Source organism: Rhodnius prolixus, unplaced genomic scaffold (assembly GCF_049639745.1).
Source record: "Rhodnius prolixus isolate KJV_2025 unplaced genomic scaffold, Rpr scaffold_5, whole genome shotgun sequence".
Taxonomy (NCBI): Eukaryota; Metazoa; Arthropoda; class Insecta; order Hemiptera; family Reduviidae; genus Rhodnius; species Rhodnius prolixus.
In genome coordinates, this window is record NW_027411624.1 from 5,917,599 (window position 1) to 5,941,173 (window position 23,575).

At 32.4% G+C, this 23,575-nt stretch overlaps 2 protein-coding genes across 6 annotated transcripts in view; one reads left to right on the top strand and one right to left on the bottom strand.

Annotated features, from left to right (window-relative positions):
- The window catches only part of LOC141458012 (glutamyl aminopeptidase-like), a 19,164-nt gene extending 12,958 nt beyond the window's left edge, over window positions 1-6,206 (bottom strand). Inside the window, exon 1 of the mRNA XM_074135491.1 lies at window positions 5,658-6,206. Coding sequence (XP_073991592.1) covers window positions 5,658-5,801 — 144 coding nt within the window. The 5' untranslated portion in view covers window positions 5,802-6,206. The remainder of the gene's footprint in view (window positions 1-5,657) is intronic.
- LOC141458014 (uncharacterized) overlaps window positions 1-23,506 on the top strand; it is a 26,409-nt gene extending 2,903 nt beyond the window's left edge. Inside the window, exons 1-8 of one of the 5 annotated variants that reach the window (XM_074135495.1) lie at window positions 7,143-7,158; window positions 7,239-7,556; window positions 8,351-8,541; window positions 8,866-9,105; window positions 9,583-9,716; window positions 11,458-11,560; window positions 13,112-13,305; window positions 20,982-23,506. In XM_074135495.1, the coding sequence (XP_073991596.1) occupies window positions 13,263-13,305; window positions 20,982-23,107 (2,169 nt within the window). In that variant the 5' untranslated portion in view covers window positions 7,143-7,158; window positions 7,239-7,556; window positions 8,351-8,541; ... (2 more) ...; window positions 11,458-11,560; window positions 13,112-13,262 and the 3' untranslated portion in view covers window positions 23,108-23,506. Of the gene's footprint in view, window positions 1-7,142; window positions 7,159-7,238; window positions 7,557-8,350; window positions 8,542-8,865; window positions 9,106-9,505; window positions 9,524-9,582; window positions 9,717-11,457; window positions 11,561-13,111; window positions 13,306-20,981 lie in introns of those variants that run through there. The other 4 variants (XM_074135498.1, XM_074135496.1, XM_074135499.1 and 1 more) reach the window with 4 other exon arrangements.
- Window positions 23,507-23,575: the final 69 nt, after the last annotated feature.

Here is a 23,575-nt window from a genome sequence, read left to right on the forward strand (position 1 = left end):
GGAGTGAGCCACAGCCCCAGATACTTGTACTCCCTTACTACCTCAATACTCTCACAGCCGAGTGTCCATTTTTCCCTTTTCGCTGGTTTACCGCCATTCCTGAAAACCATTATCTTAGATTTCTCCAGATTTATCCTCAGGTTCCACATCTTACAATAGCTTACAAGCGAATTAATCATTAATTGAAGGGATAACGGATCCGAGGCAAGTAGGACAATATCGTCCGCATAGGCTAGTAATTTTATTTTACAAGAATTATTTACCACTACACCCCCATCCAGATGGCTTTCCAAATTGTTTATATACAAAGAGAATAGGAGGGGGCTCAGGGGGCAACCCTGTTTCACCCCCATCTCTGTATTAAATTTCTGCGTCAAACCACCCTTACACCAAACAGAGGCCATAGTATCCATGAATAAACTTTTAATAGCCGTTAGTAACTTTGTGGAAAGACCTAACGTGGACAATTTGTAAAACAGGCTATGCCTATCGATGCAGTCGAAGGCAGAAGAGAAATCTACAAAGAAAGCATACACTTTCTGTTTTTTAACACCTAATCTTAATTTAATTAAATTTGTTAAAGTAAAAATATTGTCCGTGGTTGAATAATTGGGTCTAAAGCCGGCCTGAGATTCATAAAGTATGTTATTATTTTCGACCCATTCTGACAACCTTCCCGCAATTAGGCCAGAGAATAATTTACCAATAGTGTCAATAAAAGAAATACCCCTGTAACTGGTAACCAAATCTTTATTCCCTTTTTTAAAAAGAGGAAAGATAATAGACTCCTTAAATGAGGCTGGAATTTTTCCGGTTTCGAATAATCTATTAAATAAAGATAATAGCCTATTCAAGAAGTCTTTTGGAGCATGTTTATAAAATTCATAGCAGATTCGGTCCATGCCAGGGGCTTTATTCACTTTGCTATTTTTTAACACCAGGTTCAATTCCTCTAGACAAAAAGGTTTATCTAGAAATTCATCAGAACAAAAGGGTTCAGCAAAGGATATCCTAGCCGATAGCCTCATGGGGTTATATACCTTTCTAAAATGATAATACCACTTTTCAGCACTAATATTGCCCACAACCCATACATTTTGTTTTTTAAAAACTCTAACCATTTCCCAGAACTCCTTGCTGTTTTTTGTACGACTTAAGTTTCGGGCACAATCTAAATAATATTGTTTCTTATTATTTTCACATAAAAGTTTATATGAAGCATTATATTGTAAGTATAATAATTTATCGGCTGTTTCATTTGTTTTTCTGAATAAATTAAGCTGTTTAAACGACTTAGTTCTAGCAGCGCAGCAAGCTTTATCAAACCAGGGATTCTTGCGAGTAACTAAACTTTTAGGGTTATCATTATGCACTGCCGCACTCTTTATTAAACCAGTTATAAATTTAACTTCTTCCTCTTCACTTTCAGTTGTATAAATAATTGAATTTAGAAATGTAACTATTTTCTTTTGATAATTAATAATGTTTTGCTTTGCCCAGTTAAGTTTTGGGTAGGAAGGTAACAAACAGCTATCAGGGGATGTAATCTCATTAACCACAAAGGAAGTAATAATCGGCATATGGTCGGAGAAAAGTTGACAATCGACTACAAAATTATCAATCACTGAAAGCGCTTCAAAACTAACACACGAATAATCTATTACGCTATTGCCCCTGCTACTCAAATAAGTTAATTCTCCTTTAGAATCATTTTTCACTCTTCCATTCAAAATTACCAGACCATAGGAACTTAAAAAATTCAATAAATTCTCCCCATTAGCGTTAACAACAGAATCTTTGGAATTCCTGGTCAGTGATTCAATTTTCGTACCAAAACCGACATATTTTTTTGAAATAATTTGAGAACACCCAACTCTACTGTTGAAATCCCCTATGAGACACATATTTATACTATGGTTTACTGAAAAAAAATTACACATATCGTCAAATTCCACAGCCCAGTTATTACAATTTAGATACACCGGATAGATGTATACAATCTCTGCCCCTAATTTCAACTTTATTAATTCTTTGTTTAATATTTTACAAAAAGCAATTTTATTTTTCACAGTACCTTCTAAACTGATGCCAAAAAGACACCCACCTGATGCCCTTCCAACCCTCGCTTCTCTAATTGCAGGAATCCACAATTTCTGATGATCTTCAAACAAGTTATCAAAATGTTTAATATCTTCTCTTTCCACAAAAGTCTCAAAAAGTAGAAACACATCAAATTTTTTAACATATGAAATAAAATCAGTATTACTTTTCTTGTTACGCAATCCTCTAATGTTGTATGCCAAAACATCTAAAGTCTGTAGTACCTCACCAACCAGCTATGGCATTTCATCTGTTGTAGATCTACCACTTTCTGAACAATTACTTATGTTCCCCTCACTTCCAGATCTTGGTACCTTGGACGAAAAACTAAACTGCTGAAGCTTCCTTCTTGCTGACTCAGATGTTTCATTATTACTTTTTGTTTTCTTCAAGTTTGAATTTTTTGGAGTTGATATTTTTTCCGCTAAAGGGGAATCCGACAACGCACGTTTTTTGACTGAAGCAGCAATTTGTTTATCACTTGACAAATTTATGTCCTGCACAATCAGTTTATCATGCCGCAGTATGGCGAATTTACCATTTTTTCGAGCTTCGAAAAGTTTTGGCAGAAGCAACTTTCGAGTCTGTATAACCTCTTTTGAAAAATCTTCTGTAATTCGAATCGAAGCACCTTTTAGTTTAGGAGTGTTTTTGAGAATTATCAATTTTGTACGGAGTTGAGTAAAACCTACTAATATAGGACGTGGATTATTGCCACTTCGTCTTCCTAATCTTCTCACAAAATCTAAATGGGACTCGTTTAAATTTAAATCCAATTTTTCATTTAACAGGGAATATACAAATTTTTCTAGGTCCCAGTAATTATTGAATTCTTCGGATATCCCAAATAAAATCAAATTGCGTTTTCGAGAATCTCTTTCTAAACGTTCAACTTTCGTGTTCAGATTTTCTAACTTTACGTTAAAATCATTTAAGCAATTTTTAATGTCTGAGATAATTAAATCACTCTGTTTTATCATATTTTCATTTAATTCAGTTTTCATTTTTATTAAAAAATCTTTAACGCTCTGATCCATTGTTTAACAAAGTATAAATAAATTATATTTATGTTTATTATTTACGTGAGGTATTCCAGTCGAAGTTACTGTGCCACTGTAATCACTCCCACTCCTATCCAACGCTGGAACAATATACAAGGTATCCCCACTGCTTATTTCAAATAAACCACAGTTCGTTTTTATTTATAATATTTATGTTACTTTTATCCTCAAACTATAATTTTAATAAATATTAGCATGCGCACGCAGATATCTTGAAAGATAGCACAGACAAATCCCCACTCTTTTCACTAATACATGCACAAAACAACTAATTTTGACAAAAAATAAAAATCTCTTTCATGAAAAACTTAAGAATGGCTCGATAGTTTTTTTCAAAAAATTGCCACAATAACCTAAGGCTTTTAAGCTCGGTACTGACAAAATTTGGTACAAATCCGAACGGTAGAAACTGTATAATTCATAAACTTAAGAGACACGAAGTTACTCGTACAAAGGCTCAATATAGACTTCGATTTACAGAGTAATTAGTAATAATAATTTTGAAGGGGGCCTTACATAAAGGGGGCTAACTCCTCTCCCATTCGATATACAGCGTCGAGACCCCCAAAAGGCACATCTACATAAAATTCCGAATTGAATGACACCTCATTCATGAAAATCGGTTCACGCGTTTAGGCGCTACGTTGTTTACAAAAAAGGTAACAACAAGAACAACAACAAGAACAAGACCAATTTTTGAAAATGCCGTTTTTGCTCATTTTCAGTAACTTTTTTCTCGTAATATATTAAATCTGGGTTTTGACTAAAAAATTACAGTTATAAAGGAGGACTTGCCCTATAATTTAAAGAAAATTTGGGAATTTTATCTTTTATAGAAAAAGAGAAAAAAATTGTCAAAGTTGGGTGTTTTTCAACGTTACACTTTTTCGTGCAGTTTTTGATGATCAACCCTTATACAACTGTCCTACCGGACAGTTTTAATAACGCTTATGAAGTACTAACCGTACTGATACTTAATCATATTCAAATACCACAATCCTCCGCAACAACGTACCATTGCCAAACAAATGTGTGCCGCCATGCCATCCTGCGCGCCGCGTGAAGCCTTGTTTATAGCATGTAAATTAAAAACTACCCATTAAATAATTAAGAAGAAACAAAAATGACCATGAAAAATCTTATTTATTTGGAGGTTTGCCTTGGAAGAGGTATAGCACAGTTATTGGGTGTCAGATTAGCTTAAGTTGCTTCCTTCAATAAAGCTTGAAGGCGTGATTTTTCTTCTCCAAATGCTCGAACTTTCAGACGTTCTATCTCATTAAAGTTACGAAATAGGTTCCGTACCGTTTCTTCAACATAAACTGCTCATGCTGTCAGTACTGGCCTAGGCGATCAATCTTCCACTTTGTTATTCTGGAGGAATACTAAATGGCCACCTGGCCTTGTTGGAATAGTTCCGTTGAAAACAACGGTAAGTGGCTAGAATTGCAATTTTTCACCTGCCTCTAGTCTTAGGTTTCCAGTCACCATTCTTGCAACTTTTTCATGCTTTGCTGGAGTTCATGCCTTGGCGAGGGGTCATGTAGTGAAGCCTCCCGGATCTGTCGTCTTATTATTCCTACGTCAGGAATGTCAGCTATGAGCTCCCAACTTTTTTTGAAAGGTCGAGCACTCCCTATCCTTGCAAATAACTTCTTAGACCTTTGTGGTGTAGAGAAAGTATTGATTCTGCAATTAGTGATCCTTACATTATAATTTCATGGAAAAAAAATTGCGGGTCTAGGCTACTTTTCCCGAGATGAATTTATGGAGATGTCAAATCCTTGGATTAGCTCCACATCCATTATACTATCTTGGAGCTGTCTTTTTATCACACTTAGACATAAGTGAAATTTCTTAAATTATTAAGTTCCCTAAGTTCTCATCTGTTTTTCTTCATTTTTAATTAAGGATTTGCTAGAGCACAGTTTAACTGAGTATCGATTTCTAATAATAAAATATAGTTGATAATAAAACATCATTTAGGGATTATAAAATTATAACTTAATTGGTTTTTAACGAACGAGTTTACGATTTATTTTATACTCACGAAATTGAATAGAACATTATTTTAATTGTATTTTTTATTTTATTTTTGTAAATCTGAATGTTGTAAAAATGATATTAAACAAGTTTTCTCCAATTAAAATGCAAACCAACTCGTTGACATTGTGAATGTCAAGTTCTTCTACATCTATACATTCTGTAATAATGTAGGTACATACTGGGTTGAATAAAACTCTTTTTTTACATAATGTAAGGATAATTGCAATGCCTAATTAGGGGCAGACTAGTTTATCGGTGCACCTTTCAAAGCAACGTTTCTTGAAATTTTTTTGTTGAGGTTTACCTAAGTAGATTTAAAATTTCTTAAGGACTCGTATCATTTAGTTGATTCACTTTGGCTTTTGGCCATACTACCACTTAGGAATATTAAACAGGTTAGAGGCACTCAAAATTAATAGAATAATTGTACAAATTTGGTTGTCAACTTACATTACTTGCTGTGAAGTCATCCGCGTTTAGTGGCGATGAATTAAATAATGGACACCAATACAGTAGCACCAATAAAAATATTAAATTAAAGTTAAGGAAGCAATGTCTAGAAGATGATTTTAAAGAATACATTTGATAAAACATGAGAATGAAAAGAAATGAATCTGATAAAAACTAGCTAATTCATACAAAACAAAGAAGAATAGTATAGATAAAATATATATATGTTTTCCAAAAATGGAAATAATTCATTCAGCTTAATTAATTATTCAGTAATTCTGTTATATTTAATTATTCATTGGGCAGTGTTACAAAAAAAAAAAAGTTACGTATAGATTCAATAAAATTATAGATAATGAAGAAATTTCAAAACTAATAACTCGTTTAACAACTTTCATTTATCGTTTCTGAAATCTGGGAAACCCAAAATTGGTCTTATATTGGCGAATAGAAGAGCCTACACAATGTTATCACCATCATTATCCTTAACACACTATTAGAAAAGCAAATATCTTACTAGATTCAATTATTGTACACACTACAATACTGTGTGATCTGTGCTCCCCGCTACCAGATTTAATATACAAGTGAGAGCGCCATCTAGCAAAGAGAAAGCAGTCCTTGGATAATAAATAAAGAAATAAAGAATATAAAATACAATTGCGATTTACGTAATAGTTTAGCCACACAATTAGCATTGTTTGCTGGACAACTTGCGGAATGTAATTTGCCAAATTGATGCTCAGGGTTATAATATATACACAGTCAACGCTCTCTGGAAGTTATATTCAGTTTTTGGTAGTACTCTTTCTTGTAATTTCTTTTCTTCTAGGAAGAGGTTTTCATGAAAATTACGAACTATAAGACAAAAGCTATTTTTCTTTTCTCTAAATTCCATTAGTAAGAGAAAGTATTCTTTTCATGCAGATTTTTTATTTTGAGTTTACATTGAAAATGGTTTTGAGGTCCTCAAAGTTCGAATTTATTTTTTTCAACTTAGTGTGAAAGTGTGGTATTCACCAAACCTCTAAAATGAAAGTTGAAATTTGATATTTCAGTCGTAACAAAATTAGGTTTTAGTCAACCGACTTTTCTGAATCAATTTTTTTATTTTTTGTTTTAATAATTTTTCCAAAACGGCTCCTACAATGTTCTGTAAAACTCATTGTATCTAGTTGCTTATATGAGTTTGAGGATTTGAGAATCTCTTTCTGTGCTTAATGAAAAATTCACGTATTTAAGATTTTCTCAACATTGGCGTCTTTGTTGATTGTTGGCTTCGCATCTAAGCGTACATTTATTTAACATTTATCTAGAAATAATCGATTTTGGGTAGTACCTGGGGAGAAGGTTAGGGGTAGGCTTCCCAGTAAGGTTATATTTCAGTGCAAGGTACAGTTTTATGAACTACATAATTTGATAAATAATTTAATATGATTCAAATCTTTGGAATAGGAAAAGAAATTCTTCTTAGACTCTTGAGAATAGTAGTAAGAGAAAGGCTAGTGACTGTTCATCACAGAGTTTTTTCACAAACGTGTTTTTACTGTTATTTATAAGATGTTTTAACTTCTATTGCAGGAAAGCTAAGCGGAAATCAAGAAGCTAGAGAGCGGAGAGCATATAATCCTGTGATCACGCCACTTACCTATTAAAAAAAAGAAAAGCCGAATTCTGCAGATAATAATAATAAAAAAGAACAAAATGCTGTAACTATCACATTAGCTGTACTGGCCTAAGAGAGTTTTTACAGTTGACTACCAATAAGTCTTCAATAGAAGAGAGGTGGATGCTTATTTCCAGAGACCGAGACCTCCTACTCAATGACCTCCCACCGAATAGACCGACGTGGTCTAATGCAACCAAGATGCAGTTTATTTCAAAATCTATAACTTTAAGGTAAGAGAATCATTAATGAATAAAGTTAACTGTAAATTAAATCGATGTTGCATTGCCGGATGGCCGAATTCAAGCGTACCTGTCGTAACGTAGGCAAAAAAAAAAAAAAATACAAGAATATCTATAGTTAAAGCAGTGGTTTTTCAACCTTTTGACTCTCGCGAACCGTCAAAAATGAAGGAGTTATGTTGTGGACCGGTGAACAATCAAGATTGAAAATATAATGCAAAAAAACGTAAAATTAGTGTGGCCTATAGTGCCCCGTCTGCTTTTGCTTCTATGTTAGCAAATCTGTTATTCGTGGGTTAAAGTTACGTTTCTGAGAGGCGAAGTGCAGCATTTATATCCATTTCACACGGACCGGCAGACATTTTTCGTAGATTGGCACCAGTTCATAACGTAACTTTCGTAACATAACCGGTTGAGAATTAAAAGACCAACTTAACAAAAACCCTTCTTGTGCTGCCATCTAGACAGCATTCTAGTATTAAACGGTTGATTTTTAGTGCTCCTAGTAACCATTTTACACACCACTTACAAGGACAATTGAAATAAATTTATTGCATTTAAATTATTCTTTAGCTTAAACTTAGTATACAAAATAAACATCATTTGATTATATTTTAGTTCACATTTTATTTTACGAATTTAGTTTCTTGCACATTTTAAGTTTTATATTGTTCTTTTTGATTTGGTTTCTTGGTTTAATTAAGAACTAAATCAACTTGCACACATATAAGAAACAAAGAAGAAAATTGTTTTACCTAAAATATAACTATATATTTTTTTTTCAGAAACTATGACCAAAGATTATGTAATAATGGTTGATGAAGCATTAAAGGTGAATTGTGCTATCAACCAAGAGACGTAAATCATATTTGACAAACATAAATACTAGTTTTTAGATTTGGGAAGAAATAAACTGAAATATTTTCTTTGATCAAGAAACTATTGGAAATGCTTTGGAAAAACAAGAATTTTTTAGGTATAATATTTAATTGTTGTTAACATATTAACGTAATATTAAGTTCATAGTTGTACTTATGCTTCAGAGTATTCCTTATTTCTGTTCTTTGTTAGTATTTATACTTTAAATAACAGAATATTTCTTTAGTTATTTTCTTTGATAAACTTTTTCCCGATTTGGTCAGTTGAACGAAATCTTTATCCGAATATTACAGTAGGGCAATTTTTAGTTGATTACTTTGCAAGTAGTTTAGTGAATGTTCTAAATTAGTTTATTATATTTTTTATAGTTTATATAATAATAATTTATATAACAAATATTTTTTTATTTTTTCTGATTTAGATATCGTTTATTTTCCTCCTATAGTGTAAAGAAACTAGGCCAACAGAGATATTTTGAGGAATTCTCGCATAGCCCAGAGTCTTAATCGCCCAACTAACTATCTTGCTATGAAAGATGAGTAAAGACAGCAAAGACAGTCACCTTAGAACATCTAGTGAAAATGTAATGATGGTGGAAAAGAGACGCTAGGAAAGAAGTATTCAAGATTCTAGAATCCTGGAGAATTTGGGTTATCAACAGGTATTAGAGAGTATATATTTACCCATAATCATCAATTTTCTTTAGAATATTTAAAGGGATGTGATTCAGTGGTACGAATCCATGGAGAAGTTAGTTACCCCACTAATATCTTAAAATCAGGTGACTTTTTCCTTCATGAGATGATTTTTTTTCCTTTTATTTTGACCAGTTTCGTACTTTCATCAAATGGAAATCATCAAATCTAAAGAATTTTTAATTTCACTTACAAATATAGAGGTAGCTGTGGTAAGAAGGCGTCAAAAGCTTTATGTTGCGAGGCAAATTCTTTGTAAAATCTAAAAATCTGAAACATAAAACTGGAAGAAAACCAATTAAAAAGATCTAACCTGGAGTTCAACAATAAAAACTCATGAAGATGTTATAATGACAAATGTGACAACGCTACATCAAGTATTGAGTGAGACATTATAAATTATTTATTTGTATAATACATTACTTTTTATTGTTTTACTGCAGATCGAACATTGCAAGATAATGAAAGAATGAACTTTTGTTTTCGAGGATCTAAGTTCAACCGAGAATTCTTTAATTTTTAGTTACATCTTTGAACATCATAGTCGTTTAACATGTCTTCCTTCCATATGAATTTGGTAAGAATCAAGTAAATTTCTCTCATTGTAATACTCATGTTTTTTTAAATCGCCTCTTTTCACTGAATGCTTAGTTTGCATAACCTATTAGACGTTATCGAGAAACTAATGAGTCATTTGTTCCTTATTCACGCAAATTAATTAGTAGCAAACTAACTTAAACATCCCTTCATGTACTATACTTAGCGCCTACAGCTGATGCATTTCAAAATTCCTTTATTTTTTCACACTTGCTAATCTGTTAGTTATGACTAAGTTCCTGACAGGTGAGTTGTGAATATTGGCTATCAAGTTGTTATTTATACCGACTTCTCTGTAAAGCATTTAATAACTTTAAACATTTAATTAACTTTAATTTAACTGTATTATTAACAGTATTTCTCTCGTCAGCAACAATTCCATTCGTAATCTTCGAGTATTTTAGATCTTAATAGATTTGTTTAATAGATCATTAACTATTGATTTCAAAATTTTACTATTGATTTTATAAATTTATATTGATTTCTTTTGCTATATTGATTTATTTTACTAGTTATGGTCTAATAATGAGCAAATTCTGATATTTTAAGACGTATGTTCTAGAATACCTTGAGAAGCAATTGTTTCTCCAAATTTTATTAAATATTTCAATACTTGATCATCATTAAATTCTCTGTTCTTCTACTGTATACTGATGACTCAAAACTGATAAAGCACGTTTGCTACTTAGACGTAGTTGCAGCTTACCGTTAGTCGGTTAATTATAACTTATTCTTAAGTGTAGACAATTACTCATTGCTTTTAGCTGTATTATTGACAGTATTTCTTTCGTCAGTTACAATTCCATTCGTAATCTTGTTGAGTATTGTTTGAACTTAAACTGACTTTCAATTCACGTATTGATCTTAGAAAAATAATTGTTTAAAAATGGAGGTCTTACTTTTATCTCTTGTTATTAATTAAATATCTAATTGTAAAAAGTTCTTTGGCGCTACTGTATACGACAGGATTTGTACAGGAATTATGTTCTATTTTGCATCCTTTCACAGCCCAATCTATTCAAAATACCACAAACATACACACACGTCTTTCTCTTACTACAATTCTGATTCTGTCATTGCCTGTTTAACGAAATAATTGGGACGTCCCTGTTTGTTTTCTCTCGACATCGTTTCTTTTCTAATTACCTTAAGAGAATGATAGAGTTTGAACAGTTTTCTTGGGCTAAAGATTCCAGCAAAACACTGCTTAACTCTCAGTTCTATCTACTATAACGTTTAAGAAAGCGTTTTAAAACTCGGCAATCTTTGCATTAAATTTAAATAGTAGAATATATAAGATTTAGTAGTGAGTACAAGAATCTTAAACGATTCTCAGAAATAGCTCCATTAGATAGATAGATTAGACTAGGGCGCTAATGAGACCCATTTGGATCTATTGTGGCTCCCCTCACTCTAAAGCTCACCCTCCAGACCTGTCCTTTTAATCAGACTCTTAATGCTGGAGAGCGGGCTCTTGGGTAAAGTTCACAGGCATTGGTTTTTTCCTCCCCGAAAAGTAACATCCTTAGCCATAAGAGCCCCTCGCACTGACACAACACGTGCAGTGCCGTTTCCTCCTCTTCCTGACAGAACCTGGAAAGGCCAGGCCTATGCGATTACATGTGCTTCCTGAGCCCATTAGCTTTATTCATTTTTTCTTTAAGCTTAGAACGTAATTTTTGTAAAAATTTTATTAGCTTACATTTATTTCTCTTTTATAGGATACTGTGATTTACCGAGCATCCAATTCTTCTACTTTAAGAAGATTGAGTAACAAGAAAGAGGAAGAACCATGAACCTTATTTCTAAATGAGGAAAAAGAAGGTGATTATATTAAATTATTTTAAATTTGACCGAACTAATTTTTGCCCAATTTATTTCTTAATTAATAGTGCTGAATTTACTTTGCCAATTGGGTTAACAAGAATTGGTGATAAGATGTTATTACGAGGAAAAGAACATAGTTATGTAATGTCGACTATAATTATTTAGGCGATTTTTTTTTTTATCACTTTTTTACTTTTTACTTTCTCTTTCTTCCCTAAGTAAGAGAGGGTATTGTAATCGTGCAGATTTTCTATTTTCCTTTTTCACCGGAAATGCCTTGTTTTGAGATTCTCTGAGTATGAAAGAGTAGTTTGACATCAGGCGTTTTAGATAAACTCTTGTAAGCCATACTTTCCTGTTTAGATTTTTGAGCATTTCATGAAAACGACTCTCAACGCTTTTCTTTAAATTTGGTGTGCACAAAGGAAGTTCTGGGAAGGTGGGAAACTCAAAATTTGGAGAAAAGCGAAGTGCCCCTTAGCTAAATAAATATTGTATTTTTTTTAAAGATTCTAAATTTCAAAAAAAACTTGCATTCACTAAATCGTGGAAAGTGCGACTATCTGCACCAGGGTAACAAATATAGATATTTCCTCCCATAAAAATGGCCATGAAGCTAGTACTGAGGTAAAATAATAATCTTATAGAATTTTGAAGACAACTACTTTTTTCATGTTTAGGATAGATCACAGTACGGGGTTGAAAGAAATTTTATAAAAGTATTTCAACCCCTCTAGGTTAATTTTAGACTAAGTTTATTTTAGAATGTGCAGGAAAATTTGTTAAAAGTACTGCACATTATCATAGTTCTAAGGAAATAGCCTCCTTATGGTAGATTAGGTTTATTTATATTCGGTAATAAAACACTTTTGGTCTTGCGTTAATATCTTAAGTTAATGTAAATAGGGGAAGGCACGAATATGTCCCACTCTCCCCCTCGTCGACTGGATCGATGGACAAGAGGGGATGAGTGGGATATATACTCCAATATACCTGGGCTCCACCCTACCTTGCTCAGCAAGGTGCAGTATGTGGAAGCCCGAAGGTGACGCGTGCCGACCCAGCTCGAGTGGATAAAAGATGAGAGAAGATTAAAATGATTAGGGGCGCTAATGACCTCAGCAGTCGATGCGCCCAAAAAAAAAAAAAAAAAAAAAAAAAAAAAAAAAAAAAAAAAAAAACCTACTTTTTTCGTAAAAATTGTAAGTTAAAAAATAAAAAAATAAAAATCTTTACGTAAACTGCGGTCTGAGAAAATAGTGAGAGGGATCGCACTAGATCTTTTTTGTGCAATTGTTGCTTGTGCAGTTCAATGATTCCGGATTTACCCACAACTGTTCTAAAAAGAAGTGAATCATCACACTTTCTTATAAATAGATCCCTTCCCAAAACAAAAAAAAATTGACCTTGAAGCTTTAAAGAGTTTTTAAAAATGGACATTACAAAATTAAAAAATACAATTAAATTAATAAATTAACTATTCACTCAAGAAAAAACAAACCACGAATACACGCACGCACCATTCATGCGTACGTCGTCTTTTTCTAGGTGGTGGAAGTGTACGACAAATTATATAGAGCGACCTCTAGTCTGGTGAAGGCTGAGTCACTCGGATACCCTAGTCAAGTGAACGCTGCTTTAGTTTTTCATTTAATTTTTTATTTTTATTTTAATACGTCAAGAAAAAAAATAGACAGTTATGTTGTGCATCGTTTATATAACTTTATTAATGGCAATTATGGGTAAGTCTAGTTTTTAATTTAGATAATATATTAATAATTTCAAAAATTATTTCATAACAAAATGCAAAAAAATAATTCTAGCACTTTTTCAATGCTGAAAATTTAATTAAACAATTTATAATCTGTGCTAAAAAGCTGCATCATTAATTGAACGCGATAGTTGTAACTAATTAATGTAATTTTAGCCGAACACCAGCGCTCCTGGTAGTGTTTATGTTTTAATTGCCAATTTTTTTTTTTTAATTCTACTTTTTGGAATTAAGAAGTTGCAATTATTATTATAATTTTTTAATTTCATTTACTAAAAAACCAAAGTCTCATACACAATTATTGTGTAATAAATACTTCCAATGACCTCAATTTGGTTAAAGTGAATAACACCATCTGTTCTTTTTATACTTTTTTTGAAAAATTTCTTTTCTCTCTCTATTTTCTTTTGGTTTTTTTATTTCTTTTCTAAAAATTGGAATTTTTACTAGAAATATTAGTTATGAGATTTATTATTTAGGTAATATCTTCCTTGTAGGGGAAATTATTGTAATGGTGTAGATTTTTGTGACTTGAGGTTCCCTGAGATTTGAAATTGCATTGTTGTATACAACTAGGGAACGCGTCTTTTCTTGAAAATTGCTCATAGGATTCTCTTTAACCTTCATTTTGATTGAAATTTTTATCTTATTTACGTAATTCTCAGTAAGCTTGATAAAGAATTGGAGGCACGCAAGAGAGGCGATTTCTGGGGGTTCCGACTATAGGGTTATTACCTACATATTGTAGGATTCGCAATACCCTGATTCAAATTGAAATGAAGCCTGTAATGGAAAGCCTTCTTGAAACTGTTTTGGTTGCCAGATATTGGGTTTCATTGAGATGCATATGTAGAACCTTATTAAAATTTAATTAAATTAGAGTTTTCTTCGATTTAGTTTATTTTTGACTTATTTAATCTATTTTAGTTTACATTTGACTTAAATATGACATTTAATCCGCTGCTACCTAAAAATCTGTTAGTTTCAGTGTTTGTTCGTTCACTTTTAAATGTACAACGCATAAGTTTGATTCAATGTTCGTGAACGTGAGCTAGTGTGCGTCTATGGGTTCGCTAAACTCAACTACTTGTTAGAATTAGGTATTAAAGTGTTGGGAAAGTCAGTGTGTTAGTTAGGATACTGATTCACAATGCGTCAAGTTCTCTTAAGTGACAGAATAGTTAACACCAGTTTTTTGTTTTAAATCTCGATTATAATTGTTTTACCTATGTAAATTTTATAGAGAGATATTATGGCGAAATTCCTGCCTCGAAGATCTAGCCTCAATGTCTGTAGGGCCCCCCTGAAATGTGGGTGATAAGAGATCAGTTTTGGGAGTCCAATACATCAAATTAATTCGCCTTTTAAAATTAATTTGAAAGCAATAATCTAAGAGATCTCTTAGAATTTGTTTTAAAAACTAATCGTATCACATTATTGTAGTTCTGACCAACCTTTTTTAGAGATGAATTTAAAAATTAAAATTGGGTGCAGATTATGAGAAATCTTATTTCTCATTTTAAACCCAGGAATTTATGAGTCTAACATTTTTACTTATTCTTTGTAGAAATTGATTTTTTTTTGTCAACAATTATTTGTACAAATGTCAACAACTTTTTATTATGTAACATGACATCCTAAGTTTTTTGTGTAGTATCTAAAGAACGAAATATTTTAAGATTTTTTTTCTTTTAAAGTTTTAAGAGAAATATATTTATATATATATATATATATATATATATATATATATATATTCCATATTTTAAAGAAAATTTGTTTAAAAGAAAGATTCTAGTACAATATATTGAAACAGTATTTTAAAAGAGATCAATAATGTCACAGCTTCGCTAGAAATCCTGTTAAATCAATTTTCTCAGATTTTTTTTTTCAAATCAATGTGATAGACTTATTATTTGTGGAATTGGTAAATCAAATCAGAGAGAGAAAGAGATTGAGAAGAAACAAATCGTTCAGTCTTTTTACGAGGAAAACAAACTCATGAAAACTGAAATATGAAATCTGAGTTGAAATTTACACACTATTTTCTCAAACTGCGTTTATTATACGGTTCTGATGAGGAAATTTTGTTGTTAACTGTTAAAAGTTTTACCGCAGATTTGTTTGTTTTTTTTTAATCACCCTTCCGTTTCCATATTGTCAACATTACACTAAAGTGACTTTAACGAGTCTTAACTTTTTTTAAAAATGGCGAGTATTTCTTTATTAACTGTAACCTTTAGATCGTTGAAATTAAAATGGGCCAAAAAATAAAAAAAAACAATAAGTGGGCTAAAAAACTTCTGAAGAAATAAAAGCGATCATTGTACTTATTGATTTTTTTAAATAATAGGCTTTAATTGTTTTCTAATATCATATGCAACATCTTGACGCTATTGTAGTGCTTGGTCACTATTATCTTCTAGGTCTAGTCCCTTTTAGATTCTTTCTGTTAGCGGATTATGAACTCTCTTTTTTCTGTATTCATATTTCTTTCTACGTAAGATCTGAAGCTCTTCTGATCCGTGATAATCCATTCCGATGTTAAGGCAATTTTCTTTAACCAATTTACTGTTATTGCTTCCCTGAACTCTAAACATCATACATCATTTTTCTCTTGTTAATATTTACCTTTTATCCTACTTTTTCTACAACTCGCGGATGCATGATCCAGAAAAACAATTCTCACATTTATCTAAAATAACTTCTGGACTGGACTTTCGTTAATTCCGGTTTCCTAGTGTATTTTTTGCATTTCATCAGATCTATCGAAAAGTCAGATCCTGCTATCTAAGGCGGAAAATGTCAACTTTTTCATCTTTATTTCGCTGTCGTGGATTCTCAAGTTTAAATCCAGCTGTCGGCCTTCTTACAGTTTCTTATAGTTCACAGTCTAGTTAGTGCTAGACAATGTCTAGTTGCCTGTATCGAGAGAACACTGTCTGGAGCCAATGACCACGTTATGTTGAGGTATAAAATATAAAGGAGCGTGTAGAAAATATGTTCTTAGTTTAAATCGCGCTAATTTACGTTTATTTCACCATTGCTGAAAAGGTTATGAGGTTTTTATTTGTAGGTAAGCTTGCGTCATTAGACATCCCAACTCCATTTTGACGCGCTTCCCCACTATCCACATCTGCTTTTGTAACAGTACAACCTGCAAATTTTGTGGAGGCTCCACATTTTAATTTCGTTATAAATGCACTTACTTCTCAATAACAGTCAGTGTTATAATAATCTTACTTTTAATTGTGTCATTTCTTCCGCTAAATTCTGAATCTGTCTAAATTAGGAGCAGCATGTCGCTTCCATATTGTTTCTATATTTTCTTATGGCCTGTAAGAGAAAGCAAATATTCTCCACTCCTGCTGTATAAGTAAATATTTCCCTACATTGCCCAATTTTTAGTGATACCCCAAAAAATTAAAGACGTATTATTAAGTAAAGTATGTTTGCTAGTCGCCTCCGTCCACGACACCTAATTGGTAGTTGGACGTTAAGCCCCGCTTGAAAAAATAGGCAGTTACTTTACTTTACTTTACTTTTACGTAAAGACGTATTAAATTGTAAAAATAAGAATTTAATAAGAACTGAGTCAGTAAAGTTGTTATTTAAAGCTGTAAATATATCCTAGTAAATAAAGTGAATCATGCTCAATATAATTTACTAGATGACGTCATTCAATAATGTAAGAATGTAAATACAATAGATGACCAAATGTCTTGTCCCATCGAAAGTAAAATTTGCTATTTAGCCTTCAAGAAACTGGTTTCGTAAAGATAATATCCCTGTTAACTGGCGGCATATGTCCAGCTCGTCTCCTACTCAAGTTTATCTTTTTTTCTTTTTGTTTGAATATTTTGCTAAAATTTAAAACTCCACATCAGACTTGGATCCTTTTGTAATTATTTATAATAAAAAAAAAATGCAACTTTTTCTAGTGATTTTTACCTCCCTCTCACGAACTAAAAACTAAACGCTCCTAAATTGGACTCATACTTCTTGAATGGATCAATTACTTTTTAGATCTAGCGTAAACGCCACGCTTTTTCTTGTTCTGTGGGTTATTTTTGTTCTTCTTCTTTTTATAATAACTCACTGTGTTATTGATTATATACCCTTGCTATTTGTCCTGTTTAAATGCAACAGTATCTGTGAATCTCGCAAAAACATCATTATCATTGCACTGTTCATCTTATCAGGATGATTATTACTACAAGACTTTAGACAGTGACTTTAGACCTCAGTCTGGGAGGCCTCCTCACTCGGAAAAGGGAGAAATGTACTATTTACTAATACAAAAAATATCTCATCCATTAATTTCTTTCAATTTTGCCCTTTTGAGTTCAAAATTGCATTTTCCCCCATGAAATCTCAGTTTTGAAACTTCCTCTTTTTACAATTAGAAAATAAAATGAAATGACCAGTTTTTGTAATAACTCCATATCTCATAAATTTCTTTGAATGATCTACTTGTATGACTAGTTGTTTTATAATTGTTTAGTAATAGAAGGAACCGTTCGTATTTGATAAATCTATTTAATATCAGAAACTGGTTAGTTGTGTTCGAAAGTAGTTTCAGGACCTGTAGTTCTGGGACAGTTTCTGTATTTGTTATAAAATATTTAATAAGATGGCATTATTACTAATAATAATTTTATTATTTAAAAATTTAAAATACTTTCTCTTTCTCCTTGCAATTATTATTTTTTTTTAAACATCTCGTCACGAATATGAAACTAAAAAAAAAATCCTTAGCGCCCACGTCACAAAACTTAAACCAAATATTGTATATTATTATTAAACAATCAAAACTCAATCAAGATGACAGCGGCAACTGGTTGCCATTTACAGTCAGCTGATTATAACTACATTATACTCGCAGTACAACCTCCGCATGGATCATGTTCTTCTCATGTAGCGCATCTATTACTGTTACTCTTTATTTTCATCAATATTTTCAAAACAAAAAAGTGATTAAAATTGCACTTTAAATATTACAGGAAGTTAAAAACTTCAGCTACTGCATGCAAATTTTTATTTTCTAATTTGCCATCAATGACTATTGTTAATGTTATTTAAGCATTGTTCAAAGAATGTTTGAGATGTAGCTTATAAAGGAAGCGCCCACCTGTGGCCTTAGACGTGACAGAATGTAATTTTTAGGGTGTAGCAAATGTCGGTTATAAGGTATGAATCTGAAAACTATTACGATTTTCGGTATGGATATATTTTATGCTTAAATAAGGCGATTGTTTTACTTCTTACATTCGCAAAATCGTTTTTCAATTTCTTCTTATTCCCTCACCGTACGAGATCTGCTAGTTTAGGATAGATTGCATTGCCCAAAGCCCCTGTAATCCTCGATCACAACTTGTATAAACAGTACTCAACAGAAACATTTGACAATTTGAAAAGTCTTTTTAAAGAAACAGTCTAAATTAGTAATATTTTTGTTTTAAACCCATTGACTAGCGATGTCCATCTAAAAGCTAAATAAAATCCAAAGAATCTAAAAGTCTACTGTACTTCGGGTTATTGTGTACTCTTCTTTCTATATCTTCTTAGATCTTAAAATTACTTCTACACTAATCGCTCTACCAGTTACTATTCCTCTTTTTATAGTTATAAATAAACCAGTGCAAAACAGTTCCAGATAAATCCTAGAATTCTATAGAAGACAGTAGTCACGCGATTATTATTATTTTTTTTTCTAATGAGAGAATTAATAAATAGTTCATTGTGTTAGGAGTGTTACAACTGGTTGATGTCTCCATTCATTGTGACGGAGGAACTAAGTGGAGTTAATAGCGTAATGTGATAACGGTAAAAAATATGAAACAACAATACATGACCATGATTGAGAAATCATATTCGTGAAAACCATTCAATAAAATCATAAAATCCAATGATTTTTGTAGAAAACTTCATTAATACGAATTATGGTAACAAAAAAAGAAAATCAATCCAATTTACACAAAAATATTGTCTTTTTTTTGAACTTTAAGACCCCTAAATAAAATATTTCTGGTAAACACTCTGTTTGAAAATTCGACTAATTCACAATAATTTTTCTAAAGAAGAAGGAGAAGAAATATTTTTAACTAAAATGTAATTGATGTTTAAATAAGAAATAATTACAGGTAAAATATTAAATGGTTTTAAAATTGTCTGCTGGATGTTTTAAACTATACTTAGTATTTCAGTGTCAACCTGTTGTCATTCTGTATCTTTAATGTACCAATACTTATGACATGCATTCTTCAACGTGTAAAAAGTTAGTCCGTGACAATAAAATTGACCAAATCGTATCTTATTTTTCTTGTAACATTACGAAGCAGAATTTCACTATTGCAAGCGAGTGAAACTCTATGCTTGGCATTGGCAATGTTCATACTAGATATTTTTATTTAAGAAATTTATTATATTTATTTATATGCATATATTGTGGTTTTTCGGTGGTGCTGGTGCCAGTATTGATTCCAATATTGTTGATCTATTTCATCAGGCTTTTCGACAAATTCTGCCTTTCTTCAGATAATCTTGCGTTGATTCTCTTTTGGTGAAACAAAGACACTTTCCAGCTCTTCTTTTTCAAAATTTCAAGGTTTTACTTATCAATTATTATAGGAGGCATTAATTTCCATGATCTCGAAGTGCCATTCGAAGACTTATCATTTCCTCTACTTTTTATCAGTGTATAAGGAACTGGAGTCATTATAGAATACCTATGGAGATATTTGTTGCATCTATCTTTTGCCATAGAAAGGCAAGATCAAGTGGTAACTTGCGGCCATTAACCAACTGGAGCAGCTATTTAAAGGTGCCATTTTCCATGCTAAAGCAATATTTTGCTTCATACTTTTCTTGCTGAACACCCAAATTCCAAAATTTAAAATCCTTTGTGTTGGGTGAGTAATTAGGAAAAAAATTAGAGAAGTTGCAAGTTCTATTACAGTGTAAATGAATCTATTAGTTCTATTATATTACTATCATCATATTTCTTTCCATTCTTTGTTGAATGCGGTTAATTCGTCTCGATTTGTAGCAATTTCCATATAGTTTAGAAAGGCTAAGAAACCCTCTCCTATTTTATCCATTCAATATGAAACAATTGTGATTGGCATTGTTGGGAAAGCAATAATGCTGTTATTTGTTCAGATGATCATAAACATGAATTCCATCACAAATGAACGATGCGGTTCTTAACTTCTCTGTGATGTTTGCTTTTTAATAATTTTACTATACTGGCTGGAGAATGGATTTTATTGTATGTCGCATGCTGTTTCTATGATAACTTCTTCAGCTCAAAAGCTTCAGTTGTTGGCGGTATCAGTTGGAAAGCCGCCGAGATATCGCCTCCTTTTCAGAGTTAATAGAGTTGCCCAGTTACAAAAACCCATTAACCACCCAAGAAGGTGGCTTTATTGTATCTGCCCAAACTTTGGTAGTAGGCTTCTTATTTTGGAAATGTGCCTTGTCATCCCTTTGTGACGTGACACCCAGAGTCACACTACTACTAGTGACACTACTTCTGGCCCAGTCGAGAGAAAGAGATCTCACATTGTCAAATGTTACTTGTGTTTGAAAAAAATTATATTTGTTGAAATTGCATTGGAGGAAATTTAAAAGTTTATAAATTTGTTTCAGGAAGGACAGAACGGAGTAAAGTGAAAACCCTTTCCATAAATTTTGGTGGGCAGAAAGCTTTCAATTGGGACATGAATGATCCAATGAAAGGAATTTCGAGGCTAGTGTCAGGTAGGGCAGATCCTTTTGAGCCAACTACGGAAGAAATCTTGCCAAATCCTACAACCGAACCGCAAACAGTTGAAACTACAACCTTAACTCCACAGAAACCAGTATATCCAAATCCTACTGTTGATTATTCAAATAGAACACCAGTGGAAGAGGAGAAATTTAAAAAAGTGCATGCATTCGTGTTATGTGTCGTACAGAATGGTTATAATTGTGGTAAAGAACTGGGCGACATAGATATAACAAAACATTTGGGTCCACCCCAGAATGCCACTGACGAAGAAGTCACTGTTTCTTCGTTAGGCAATTCAACGATCCCTGAATATCCTAGTAACGTCGCCTATGAACAAAATAGTGAACTGACGCCATTTCCAGAAATAACTAGTACTTTAAGCCCAGAAAATCCTACGTATATTACTGATGACTATCGGACCACAGTTTCTCGTACTTATAAGGGACATCTAAAAATACGTAAAAATACATCAAAATCAACCAATAATTCCACGACTGATACCCCAGATTTAGTAACAATAAGCAGTGAACAGTCTGAACTTCCCGAAACAGCTACCGAAAGCCAAACAACTGGACTATTTGAGCCTGAAGAAAATACTTTACCAGATGATAACACTACTGAAGGAACTAATGAAAAAGATAGTATTTCTTCTAATACCACGTTTGAACATTTGAATAATGGAAAAATCAATAAAATCCAGACACAAGTAAGTGATTTTCTGTCTGTCCCTTTGTTAAAGTATGATAAAGTGAATCAACGTTCCAAGAATATAGTAACACCACGGCCGCGAACCCTCATAATTGTTACAACTACCCGTACTACTAGAGATGTTGATGAAGAAGATACAGTCGATTCAGGAAGTGCTAATGATGATATATCTGAAATTGAACCCATAAGCGAATTAGAAGAGGAAGATTTCAGTTCTAACAGTGATGATGAACAAGCTATAGCTGAAGATTTTAAACCTGAAGAAACAGAAAACAATGGAGATGACCCTGATACTACAGGTGGTGACTTAACTGCCACAGGAAATGGTGAAGAGAGTTCAGATGACCCTTTTGCAGGTGATGTAACTACCACAGGAAATGGTGAAGAGAGTTCAGACGACCCTTTTGCAAGTGACTTAACTGCCACAGGAAATGATAAAGAGAGTTCAGATGACCCTTTTGCAGGTGATGTAACTGCCACAGGAAATGGTGAAGAGAGTTCAGACGATCCTTTTGCAAGTGACTTAACTGCCACAGGAAATGATAAAGAGAGTTCAGATGACCCTTTTGCAGGTGATGTAACTGCCACAGGAAATGGTGAAGAGAGTTCAGACGATCCTTTTGCAAGTGACTTAACTGCCACGGGAAATGATAAAGAGAGTTCAGATGACCCTTTTGCAGGTGATGTAACTACCACAGGAACTGATAAAAAGAGTTCAGATGACCCTTTTGCAGGTGACGTAACTACCACAGGAGATGATGAAGAGAGTTCAGATGAAGACTCAAAAAATGATAAAGAAGAAGAAACAGAAGAAGAGGACACAAAATCTGATGATAATGATAATGAATCAAACAATGATGATAAAACAACTACAGAAAAATCTGATAATGACATGGGAATCACAGTAAGCGGTTTGGATGATTTTACCGTTGACATTGATTTTGATGATAGTGATTTTGATTCAATGTTTGCTACTAGTAGTGATAGGATAACGTATAAAACTGATGCTGAAAGAAGTGTTACTGAAAGAAGTGTTACTGTTCCGCCCATACTTATATTTGGTAGTACTCCAAAAGTAGCTACAATCTTGCCCACTAATATAGTTAATGTAAACGATAATACTTATGCGCCTTTTCAGACAACATCAACAGAAATCAGCGTAGTCACTGAAGTGTCTGTACAGAGAAGCCCTAAACAAAACTTTAATACTACTAAAAATTCAGATACTATGTTTACCAAAGCTAGAAACTCTTTATATTCGTTACTGAAATTAGCCAAAGAATTTAATATAGATTAAATAGCAGGTGAAAATTTTCCTTTTTTCTTTTTTGATAACGAAATAATTGTATCATTTTCCTTCTGTACTTAAAAATTTAGGTTGGAGCGAACTTTAAATTTACCACTCTATAATGGGGACTGAAAAATGAGGAAAAGTTTCTTTTTTTTCACTAATTTAGATAATAACTGAAAGTATTATTATAACACTTGGCTGTGATAAGAATAATGAAGAAATAATAATAATTATGTTTATATTAGAATTGTTTTAGTTCACGTTTAAAGGGTTTCATCATCACGAATTATATATAAAACGTGCTCTTTAATTAGATGTAACATAAATTTAGTTGTACATATTATAATTTTAATTGTATTTCTTTTTACCAGTAAGGTTGTAATTTTAATAAAATGATTGTCTTTATACATTTTTATTCATTGCTAGTTTCAGAGAGACCTGACTTTTTTTTGACACCTAAATTAAAATTGAAAA